Below are 12,033 nucleotides of genomic sequence, written 5' to 3'. Positions count from 1 at the left end.
AGGAGGGGCTGCCTTTCCCCTGCCGCAGCCCCTGTCTGGTGCCAGCTTCCTGGCTTATAGGCCCTGCCTAGTCCTGCCCAGCTGAGCCTGCTTGGAATCAGTTCCCTGCTCCCCGGCTCTTCCTGCAGCTGCACCCTGGGGAGTTCATGGGCCTGCCTGGCCACCTGAGCCCCTTCCAGTGCTGTGTGGGGTGGACACCCTCCCAGGGTGTCATTGGATTGCTGTTTCTTTCAAACGGGGCAGGGGCAGGGGCAGGGTCTAGACAGTCGCCTGCTGGCAGCTATTGCCGTACAGAAGGATTTGATCCTACTCACATCCCCACCGTGCAGTCTCTGCATTTCATTTCTGATCATCCCCCACCTCACTTTCACTGGTCTCTCACCTTGGAAGCTAAAGCCTCGTAGTGGCTTTTTCCCTGTTACTTTAGGATCCTGGAGTGTCTGGTTGTCCCTGCTCCCTCCTCTCTACATTCCCTCTCCCCTCCCCCCCAGCCCCCAGTCTGGTGCCCCCCGCTCAGTTCCCTTACGGTATCAGAACTTCCTCCAGGTGTCTGGCCATGCACTGTACCCTCCTCTCAACCAGCCTGAGGCGCTGAGCCAAGCGGAGCTTCTCTGGGGGCACAGGGCAGCTGTGGAACAGAGAGAGCAGATAGCTGAGTGCAGGCCCTGCCCTCAGGCCCTCTTTTACCCAGAGGGGCGGCACCGAAAGGCTCCCTGTCCCCTTCTCCACTGAGGCAGCCTCCTCCCCTGCAATACCCGGGCCTTGGATGTTCTGGTTTGGGGTTAGCTTGATTGTGAGGTGAGTCCTGTCTAGTGCTGAGGAGGTGAGCGTGTAGCCTGCTGGCAGCGTGTGTCATGTGCCTGCCACAGAAGCCAATCCACATATAGGATAACAGCCTACTATAGCTGCCAACTAATGCAGCTGCTTCTTCAGCTCTAAGGGGTGCTTTATGCTGCAGAGCTGAAGGTCCAGGGTTCAAATCCTGCTGGGAACCCGTGATGGAGGAGGGGCCATTACACAAGTGCTGCTGGATCCCTTTCACCCTACTCACCGTACCAGAAAGGCCAGCCTTCCTCCTGACTTCTCCACCTCACCTCCCTGGGGTGCATGGGGCTGCTCCCAGAAAACATTTTCTCCCCCTCTTGGGAGGGGAGGATGGTCCGGTCCGGTCCGGTCGACACAATCTACCACCCTTCCCCCCCCAGGTTAAATGAGCCGCATGATGCTCGAGGAAGGGAATGACCCCTGTACGAGGCGTGGGGGTGGATTAGAGATGGCAACTTCTGCGGGGTGGGAATGAATTGCAGGAGTCTCAGGAGAAAAGTTGCTTGCCTGGTACCTAGGTCGGGGCAGGGGAGGGATTACTCGGGCTGCTGCCCCTGGGTGGGGCTGAATTGCATGATGCGAGAGGAGGGGACTGACCCACTGCAGGTTCATGGAGGGGGGCACTGCTTACCATGTCTCTGGGGATGCACCAGCCTCCAGCTCTTCCTCACAGCACCCAAAAGCTGCCAGAAGTGAGACATAAAGGAGACATTGAGCTGCTTGGGCCCCCTCTGCTTCCTAGCAGCCTATTGCCCAGAGTTCAGGGGCAGCCTGTGAACGGAGCCCCAGCCAGTGCCTCTGCACGGCTCTGGGCACAACTGAGCCTTCGCAGGAAGAGGGGAGGCAGGTGGGGGAACAGACCCTATTTCTCTGCTTTGCGTGGGGCCTGAGTCTGCCACCGCAGCTGTGGGGTCAGGGGCTGCTTACCTTTCGGTTTCTGCTTTTTGGCTCTGTGTCTCCTCTTCCTCGGAGAAGCCTGCCACACACAGAGAAAGCAGCAGGGTTAGAAGAGAACTCCTCAATAAACCTGGGAGGACACTGAGCCAGAGGGGATTGCCATGTGGGGCCAGGGGGGAGTGTTTCCTTGTGGGAGAGTGTTGCACTATGAGGCCTCATGGGTCGGCATTGTGCTTTCCTGTGATGCAGCCAATATAGGGCACACAGCACAACCCATAACAGGGCTCACTGGAATAATCCAGGGCTTGGAGAAACAGCGATTGCTGGTACCCGGAGCCTGCAGAGTTTATAAGCATTGAAGGAGAGAGCCTGCAAAGTTCTCTCTCCTGCAGAGCTTATAAAACTCCGCAGTTTTAGGATTGCAGGATCTGCAACTAACCCCAGACACCGTGCACGGAATTCAGAGCCTGGGGGAGAAATCCGACCTCTGGACAACAGCGTTTCCTAGATACATATTTCGGGAATGCATGATATTGGGGTTTTATCTGCATGCATTTGGGATGGCCATGCTCCTCCTGAGTGGTGAAGCCAGGAATGGGTTATGCAAATCCTCCCAAACAAGTGCTGATATAACCCCTATATCATCCTGAAACCGCAGCTGTTTTACAAAAACCAAAATTCTGTATTGATTGAATCCCATAGCAGTTTGTCCATTATTTCAGGCTAACTGGCCTATACGAAGCCGGGTTAACCTCCCGTAGCTTTTGGAATATTGACAAAACAGGAATCTTTTTATAGATACTGGAGCAGCAATTAGTATTCTCCATGCTGAGGATCCTAGATCCTCTCCTCTATCATCAGGATGTACCAAGACACTTGCAACTTTTGCAAGTAATCAGGTTGTTACCACACTTTCTACACCCCTTGAAGTACAAATAGGTCACCTAAGAAAGAATCATACCTTTGCATTGATGAAATTAGCAGACCCAAAGAATTGTCTATTGGGAACTGAGTTCTTATACAAACAGGGATGTGTTCTTGATTTGTATAACCAATTATTGTGTCTTTCAGTAGAACAGGCAAAGGATGACTCTCCAGTAGTCATACCTGCGTGTGGCATGGTCTCTCCCGTGGAGGACTCTGAACCTGAGGAGTATGATTTAAACAAAATAGTGGCTAAACATGCAGACCAACCTGAGTTACCGGCATTACTTTACAAGCATGCAGATGCTTTTGCTAAACACAAACATGATTGTGGATGCATGGCCGTCACTATTGTTGTCGAAGGAGGAGAAATTTCAGCCCCAAAACAGTAGCCTTACCCAGAACAAGCAAATCCGTACATAGAAAAGACTATCAAGGCTTTGCTGACTCAGGGAGTACTGCGTAAATGTACTTCCACTGCAAATTCACCTCTTTGGCCTGTCAAGAAACCTGATGGTTCGTGGCGTCTCACAATAGATTACAGACGCCTAAACCAGGTCACACCAACTTGTGCCCCACAGTGGCCAAAATGCCAGATCTAATCAAATCCTTTGATCCAGAGGCTGTATGGTTTACTGTATTAGACACCAGTAACAGCTTTTGGACATTGCCATTGGCACACATTTCACAGTACCGCTTTGCATTTAGTTTTCAGGGAGTGCAATATTTTTGATAAATATCTTTTTGATAAATTTAAGTATGTAATAGGCTTTATAGATTTCTAGATTTGCACTAGCTGAAATGCAGGTCAGACATCCAGGTCAGACATCCTGTGTGACGCTGAAGGCAACCTGTGGGGACCCTTACTCAGAAAAGTAATAATAAGACAAATACCTACGTAAATGTCTGGAGACCTTTAGCTGAGCCAATAGCAGTAAAGGGTGGAAAATGGGGATTTTGCCCACAAATCTAACAAGTACACCACAAATGCATACATCTCTGTCACTCATACGCACACATATGTTAGCCTATGAGGCAGGTGTACCCTAACATTTCCGTGGGGGAAAGACGAAATTTGGGCATAGGAGGAAGGATTTCCGAATAATGCTCTATAAAAGGTGAAACAACTCACCATTAGGCAGGCGATACACCCATCTAGCTGTTCCTGTCTATCCATCGCCTCACCCCTATCTACGCATCGGTGCTACCCATATACAAGGCTGTTAACTATTGATAGGCCGTGGTATTATTTCTTTTCAAAGCTGAAAGTATAAAGGAATCTAGTTTCTGCTTTACCTTTTAAAAAGCACCTAGTTTATATAGGGTTAAACTCAGACCCATATTAACCAACTTCCTTTATCATAAGTGTGAACAACACCCAAAGTGCTACTGCACAGAGTGAGTTTCTAACAGTGTATTATCATCAATCTCTCTCTTAAAGAACTGTGATAGTTTGTAACTCTGTAATCTCGACCTGTTTTAACATTTTTTATTGTTTCATTGATTTTAATAAAAGGTCTTGATGACTATTTCTGTCTCAGTGTAAGTGCCTGTCATATACCCCGAAGCTCCTTGTGTAAACTCTGTGAAGCCTGATTCAGGACGAACTTTATCTTCTGATCACACACATTGGCGAGCCATACCCATATTATTAATATCGATTAATTATTATTAATATTACTAATTAATTAGAACATTAATGATCAAATAAAATTAAATTAAGTGGCTAAATTCCACCGACCCCACTAACCCACCCCAAATCAGGCTGCAGGCTGCACAACATGCCTCAAGTGGCACATGACCAGGATTCATCAAGGAATTTGGTCTGTTGCTTGGATCATTAGCGTCCCTGGCCCAGCCTGGGTACCGGGTCAGGGAGTGCGATGGGAACACTGATCCCCGAGGCTGCCGAGATGCCATTTGTCAAAGGAATGGAAGTACTCTAAGTCCTAAGAGTACCGAGCACCCTGAGTTCAGAGCGCATCACTCTGCTCAGCTCTGGGTCCTTTCTGTAGGACAAGTTTTCAACCCAGGCCCAGACTGAGTGTGCTTCTTTCGGTGAGCAAGGACTTCTCCCGTGGCTCAAAATCTTCCTTTGAAGAGCTTCTTACCCAGACCCAGCTGTCATCAGGGCCCATCCCTTTGGGGTGTGGAAGCTACTTTTCCTGCATTCCAAAGCACTTTAACCACCCCTTACGGGGGCAGTGGGGAAGGGTGGGGCACCCTGCCATGAGGTGAAATAGGAGGGTCCAAATGATGAAAGGCCTGGGAAGGCTCCTGTATCCAGAGAGAGATTGAAAAGACTGGGACTATTTCAAGAGGGAACATGCTAGAGGTGTAAAATCAGTCATAGATTCATAGCATTTAAGGCTAGACGCAATCATCACATCATCTAGTCTGACCTCCTGTATAACACAGGCCAGAAAATGTCATCCTGTATTGAGTCCAATAACTTGTGTTTGACTAAATGAATGCTTTAGAGAAGGCAGTCCCTATTCACCCTAGAGTACTGCAGGAACTCGGATATGAAATTGCAGAACTACTAACTGTGGTATTTAACCTATTGCTTAAATCAGCCTCTGTATCAGATGTCTGAAGGGTAGCTAATGTAATGCTGATTTTTCAAAAAGGTTCCAGAGGCAATCCTGGCAATTACAGGCCAGTGAGCCTAATTTCAGTACCAGGCAAATTGGTTGAAACTATAGTAAAGAACAGAAGGATCAGATACATCGATGAACACGATTTGTTGGGGAAGAGTCAACATGGCTTTTGAAAAGGGAAATCGTGCCTCACCAATCTACTAGAATTCTTGGAGGGGGTTGTGACGGGTTGGACCCCCATTCCGGGGTGACACCTGATGTACTGGGGTCCCACTGAGCCCATCTGTTCCACCAGCCTGGGCTCCCTCACCCTGTCCTGCTGCACACACACACTGGCAGGGACACACCCAGCTGTAGAATCACACCAAGTCTGCAATCAGCTCTGTTTGACAAGGGCGATCCAGTGGAGATCATGTACCTGAACTTTCAGAAAGCCTTTAACAAGATCCTTCCCAAAGGTTCTTAAGCAAAATAAGTTGTCATGGGATAAGAGGAAGGTCTTCACATGGACCAGTAACTGGTTTAAAGATAGGAAATCAAAGGTAGGAATAAATGGTGAGCTTATGAAGAGAGATAAATAGCAAGGTCCCCAAGGATCTGTACTGGGACCAGAGTTGTTCAACATATGCATAAATGATCTAGAAAAGGGGGAAACAGTGAAGTGGCCAGATTTGCAGATGATACAAAACTAAAGATCATTAAATCCAAAGCTGAATAGGCCCTCCTTGTTCCCAGATGTCTAACTCTGTGTTGGGCTGTGTGAAACGCATTTTGTTTGAATGGGCCCCATTTGCCAAACCAACTCTTCGGAACTCTCTGTATGACTGCCCTGTCCTCATCGTTATTTACCATTCTGCCAATCTTTGTGTCATCAGCACATTTTTTATCAGCAGCAATTTTGTATTTACTTCCAAGTCATTGAAAAAATGTTGAATAGCCTCAGACCTAGTACTGATCCCTGCAGAGCCCCATTAGAAAAACCCACATTCGAGGAGCCCTTTGACAATTACTTTTTAAGATCTGTCAGTTAGCCATTAGCCTGTTCTCAATCCCTTTAACCTGTGCTCCATTGATATTGTAGAGTGCTGATTTTTAATCCAAATGTCCTGCGGTACTTGTGTGCATAAACAGGGGAATCTCAAGTTGGAGGAGAGAGGTTATTTTACCTCTGTCTTTGGCACTGGTGCAACCAGTGCTGGAATCCTGTGTCCAGTTCTGGTGTCTAACATTCAGGAAGGATGTTGATAAATTGCAGAGGGTTCAGAGAAGAGCCATAAGCATGTTTAAAGGATTAGAAAACCTGCCTTGTAGTGATAGACTTTAGGAGCTCAGTCAATGTCGCTAAAGAGGTTAAGGGTGGTTTGAGGAAAAGTCTATAAATACCTACCCGGGGAAGAAACAATTACAAATGGGCTCTTCAATCTAGCAGAGAAAGGTCTAACATGGTCCAATGACTGGAAGTTGAAACTAGACACATTCAGACTGGAAAGAAGGCGTCCATTTTTAACAGGGGGAGGAATTAACCATTGGAACAATTGACCAAAGTCATGGTGGATTGATTCTCCATCACTGGCAATTTTTAAAATCAAGATTGGACATTTTAATAAAAGGTATGCACTAGGCATGATTGTGGGGAAGTTCTTTGGCCTGCGTTAGACAGGAGGGTCAGACTAGAAGATCCCAATGGGCCCATCTTGCCTTGGAATCTATGAAAAACACCTTACACAAGTCTAAGTTTGTCACATCTATGTTTGACATGGCCCATTTTCCATAAAACATTGTTAACCTGCTTTAAATATATTCCCGTCCTTTAATTCTTTATTGATTGATTCCCATATCAGTTTGATCCAAGCCTGCTGATTGAAAAATACTTATGTTTGGTTCCTGCATTCAGCTGGCATCAATCCAGCCTTTCCATCTCTCTAGGAGTCTCACTTACCTCAGATCTGGCGAGCCTCAGCACAGCATAAAAGACTACAAAGAGCAGATAGAGGAGGAGTGAACTCATTTCCCCGGGCTCAGGCACTAAGACACTCTCAACACAGGCACTCTCAAAACAGCACCAAGTACCCAGGCTACACCTGAGGGCAGGTTGCTGCTCTGGCATCAGGCAGGCGCTGATGTCATCTCTAGGTCACAATGGGGCTGCCCTCCTGCAATCTCCCTCTAGTCTGTGAGGTGTCAATGCTGTACTGAGATCAGGAGATGGGCTGGGGCAGCCGCCCAAGTGGGCTGAGCTCAGAATAAGGCAGGAGAGAGGGCATCAGGTTTCCCAGGAAAACCCTGGGTCTTTTCCGAGCTCTAGGACTCTCCAGCCCTTAGGCAAGGGACATTTTTTCCCTACTTGTGGGAACTCCTAAAACCCTTGTGACTGAGGCAGAATCTCCCAGCCTGAAGTGAGAAGCAGCCCTGAAGTGATTCTCTAGTGCTACCAGTGCAGAAAAACGTTCATGGTATCGCCAGCCCAAGCATTCCAACACCATGAGCTGGGCCCCACCAAAATCAAGAGATTGGCTTCAAAATAATGAGATCTTCAAAAAATATTCATCTGGGGAACTCTTCATTTGCCTTCTGGTGTCTAAGCCGCTAGGGTGCACTCAATTCATGTTCTCCAGCTTCTCTTTGCAACCACGAGGGCTTAAAATTGGCTAAGAAATAAAATAAAATAAAATAAAATAAAATACAATACAATAAAATAAAGAGCAGAGATTCTCAGATAAATCACTTGACTCCAGCAGTGGGCACTTTAAGAAAAGCACCCTATATCATAAGATAATAAAGAGCCCTACCTCTTATCTAACATGTTCAATCAGTAGATCTCAAAGCACGTTACAAAGGAGGTCTGTAGCATTAGCCCCCTTTTCGAGATGGGAAATTGAGGCACAGAGAAGAGCAGTGACTTGCCTAAGGTCACCCAGGAAGACAATAGCAGAGCCAGGACTAGCACTTAAGTCTCCTGAGTTCCATCTAGTGCTCTATCCACTAGGCCACAGTGCATCTGAAGTAAGGGGTCATAGTCAATACATTCCTGTGGTGGTGATTTTGGGCTCTTCCAATACCATTGTTATTGAAGTTACACATTTTGTCCTGTGGTCTGTGCTGGTACAGGGGCATCCTTGTTAAAATGAGTTTCTCACAGCAGGTTGCATCTGAGTTCTTGTTAGGCCTGAACACAAGTTAACTGGACCATGTCGCCGGTGTCCCCATGGGAATGTTTAAAAGCCACTGAAGGCCTTGCAGTGCACTGACATACTGGGATTTTCAGAAAGCCTTTGACAAGGTCCCTCAGCAAAGGCTCTTAAGCAAAGGAAGCTGTACTGGGATCAGAAGACGGGTCCTCTCATGGATCAGTAACTGGCTGAACCATAGGAAACAAAGCGTAGGAATACTGCATGCAGATGTGGTCTCCCCATCTCAAAAACGATATCTTGGAATTGGAAAAGGTTCAGAAAAGGGCAACAAAAATGATTAGGGGTGTGGAACAGCTTGCATAGGAGGAGAGATTAATAAGAGTGGGACTTTTCATCTTAGAAAAGACAACTACAGGGGATATGATAGAGGTCTACAAAATCATGATTGGTGTGGAAAAAGTAAATAAGGAAGTGTTATTTACTCCTTCTCAGAACAGAAGAACTAGGGGTCACCACATGAAATGAATAGGCAGCAGGTCGAAAAGAAACAAAGGAAGTATGTCTTCACACAATGCACAGTCAACTCCTTGCCAAAGAATGTTGGGAAGGCCAAGACTATAAGAGGATTCAAAAAAGAACTAGATAATTTCATGAAAGATAGGTCCATCAATGGCTATTAGCCAAGATGGGCAGGGATGCCCTCCCATGCTCTGAGGGTCTCTAGGTTCTGTTTACCAGAATTTGGAAATGGATGACAGGGGATGGATCACTTGATGATTCCCTGTTCTGGTCATTCCCTCTGAAACACCTGGCATTGGCCACTGTTGGAAGTCCGGATACTGGATGAATGGACGGTAAGGTGGATAGAAAACTGGCTAGATGGTCGGGCTCAACGGGTAGTGATCAATGGTTCCATGTCTAGTTGGCAGCCGGTATCAAGTGGAGTGCCCCAAGGGTCGGTGCTGGGCCCAGTTTTATTCAATATCTTCATTAACGATCTGGAGGATGGTGTGGACTGCACCCTTAGCAAGTTTGCAGATGACACTAAACTGGGAGGAGTGGTTGATATGCTGGAGGGTAGGGATAGGATACAGAGGGACCTAGACAAATTAGAGGATTGGGCCAAAAGAAATATGATGAGGTTCAACAAGGACAAGTGCAGAGTCCTGCACTTAGGACAGAAGAATCCCAAGTACTGCTACAGACTAGGGACCGAATGGCTGGGCAGCAGTTCTGCAGAAAAGGACCTAGGGGTTACGGCGGACGAAAAGCTGAATATGAGTCAACAGTGTGCCCTTGTTGCCAAGAAGGCTAATGGCATTTTGGGCTGTATAAGTAGGGGCATTTCCAGCAGATCGAGGGATGTGATCGTTCCCCTCTACTCAGCACTGGTGAGGCCTCATTTGGAGTACTGTGTCCAGTTTTGGGCCCCACACTACAAGAAGGAAATGGATAAATTGGAGAGAGTCCAGCGGAGGGCAACAAAAATGATTAGGGGGCTGGAGCACATGACTTATGAGGAGAGGCTGAGGGACCTGGGATTGTTTAGTCTGCAGAAGAGAAGAATGAGGGGGGATTTGATAGCTGCTTTCAACTACCTGAAAGGGGGTTCCAAAGAGGATGGATCTAGACTGCTCTCAGTGGTAACAGATGACAGAACAAGGAGCAATGGTCTCAAGTTGCAGTGGGGGAGGTGTAGGTTGGATATTAGGAAAAACATTTTCATTAGGAGGGTAGTGAAGCACTGGAATGGGTTCCCTAGGGAGGTGGTGGAATCTCCTTCCTTACAGGTTTTTAAGGACAGGCTTGACAAAGCCCTGGCTGGGATGAGTTAGTTGGGGTTGGTCCTGCTTTGAGCAGGGGGTTGGACTAGATACCTCCTGAGGCCCCTTCCAACCCTGAGATTCTATGATTCTAATTGTGAGCCAAATCAGCTGGGAGAAAGAATGTAATCAGAAAAATGTGAATGATAATTTGCAGCCGTGTGTGTGTGTGTGTGTGTGTATATATATATATATATATATATATACACACACACACACAAATAAAAGAAAGGAGAACTTGATAGTAATGAATATAAATTAGAGGTTAGGAATGATAGAAAATTGATAAGGGAAGCAAAGGGACACAAGGAGACCTCTATGGTCAGGGATCAGAGGGTTCAGGGAAGAGCTATGAGAATGATTAAAGGATTAGAAAATATGCCTTATAGTGACACTCAAAGAGCTCAATCTATTTAGTTAAAGAAAAAGAAGGGCTAAGATGCAACTTGATTACAGTCTGTAAGTACCTATATCGGGAACAAATATTTAGTAATGGGCTCTTCAGTCTAGCAGAGAAAGGTCTATCTTGATCCAAAGTCTGGAAGTTGAAACAAAACAAATTCAGACTTGAAATAAGGCATCTATTTATATTGGTGAGAGTAATTAATCATTGGAACAATTAACCAAAGGTTGTAGTGGATTCTCCATCACTGACAACTTTTAAATCCAGAGTGGATGTTTTTCTAAGAGATCTGCTCCAGGAATGATTTGGGGGAAGTTTTCTGGCCTGTGTGATGCAGCATTCTGGCCTTGGAATCTATGAAAGCACCTTTCAAAGGACAGGATGGATTAGTAGACTATTAAACACATGGGGAAACTGAGGTACAGAGAGGCGACTCATCCAGGCTCATGCAACAGGTCAGTGGCGGAACTGGGACTGCACTGAGCTCTCCTGACTGCCCAGCCAGTGCTCTGCCCATTGGAACACACTGCCTCCTCGATAGTACATTATATTCCCCGAATATAAATTCTGAATAAGGAAAGGAGAGCATTCACACTAGCAATCAGATTTCTTGGAGTTCTGTTCATCCAATCAGGGAACAGAAATCACATGACCCGAGTGTCCAATCCAATCCGCACCCGCAGTCCCGGCTCTGGCCCCGCAGCTCCTCACTGCAGGTCGGCCCTGGCTCCCCGACGGCGCGGCTGGTCTGCGCTGCCCCAGCTCCCGGCTGCTCCAGCTCCCCCATCTCTCCCCTTAGCTCTGCCCTGCTCGCCTCAGGCAGCTCCCCTCACATGGAGGACAGGACCCTGGGCTCCTGGCTCCCTCATTGGCCGGCCTGCCCTGTCAATCGGGCTCACGTGGAGTATTGGCATTTCCCCACTGGCCCTGGGTTAGAAGCCGTACCAGGGTATAACAGAAATGGTTTATCAAAGTCATGTTCAATAACATGATTGAATCTCTTTACAAACTCAAGGTATAACTTGGTTAGCTTTTGCAGCATGGTTCCTGTATGTTTCATGTGATCTTGCCAAGAGCTAAAGAAAACAGCTACTTTATCCATTCAAGCTCTGGCCAATGTCTGGAACCCAATTAACACCAAACCAATGTAGATATTAATAAGAACATAAGAACGGCCGTACTGGGTCAGACCAAAGGTCTATCCAGCCCAGCATCTGTCTACCGACAGTGGCCAACGCCAGGTGCCCCAGAGGGAGTGAACCTAACAGGCAATGATCAAGTGATCTCTCTCCTGCCATCCATCTCCATCCTCTGACGAACAGAGGCTAGGGACACCATACTTACCCATCCTGGCTAATAGCCATTTATGAACTTAGCCACCATGAATTTATCCAGTTCCCTTTTAAACATTGTTATAGTCCTAGCCTTCA

General features: G+C 47.0%; 1 protein-coding gene across 1 annotated transcript in view; it reads right to left on the bottom strand.

The window, feature by feature from the left end:
* The window catches only part of LOC120401205, an 86,327-nt gene that overhangs the window by 38,796 nt on the left and 35,498 nt on the right, over positions 1-12,033 (bottom strand). The window contains exons 2-4 of the mRNA XM_039530857.1: positions 1,753-1,801; positions 1,457-1,508; positions 527-628 (exon numbers count right to left, since the gene is read on the bottom strand). Coding sequence (XP_039386791.1) covers positions 527-628; positions 1,457-1,508; positions 1,753-1,801 — 203 coding nt within the window. The remainder of the gene's footprint in view (positions 1-526; positions 629-1,456; positions 1,509-1,752; positions 1,802-12,033) is intronic.

The sequence above is a fragment of the Mauremys reevesii genome, linkage group 3 (assembly GCF_016161935.1).
Source record: "Mauremys reevesii isolate NIE-2019 linkage group 3, ASM1616193v1, whole genome shotgun sequence".
In the NCBI taxonomy this organism is placed as follows: domain Eukaryota; kingdom Metazoa; phylum Chordata; order Testudines; family Geoemydidae; genus Mauremys; species Mauremys reevesii.
Note: the sequence above shows the minus strand (reverse complement) of the source record. Positions and strands in the feature narration are given on the sequence as shown.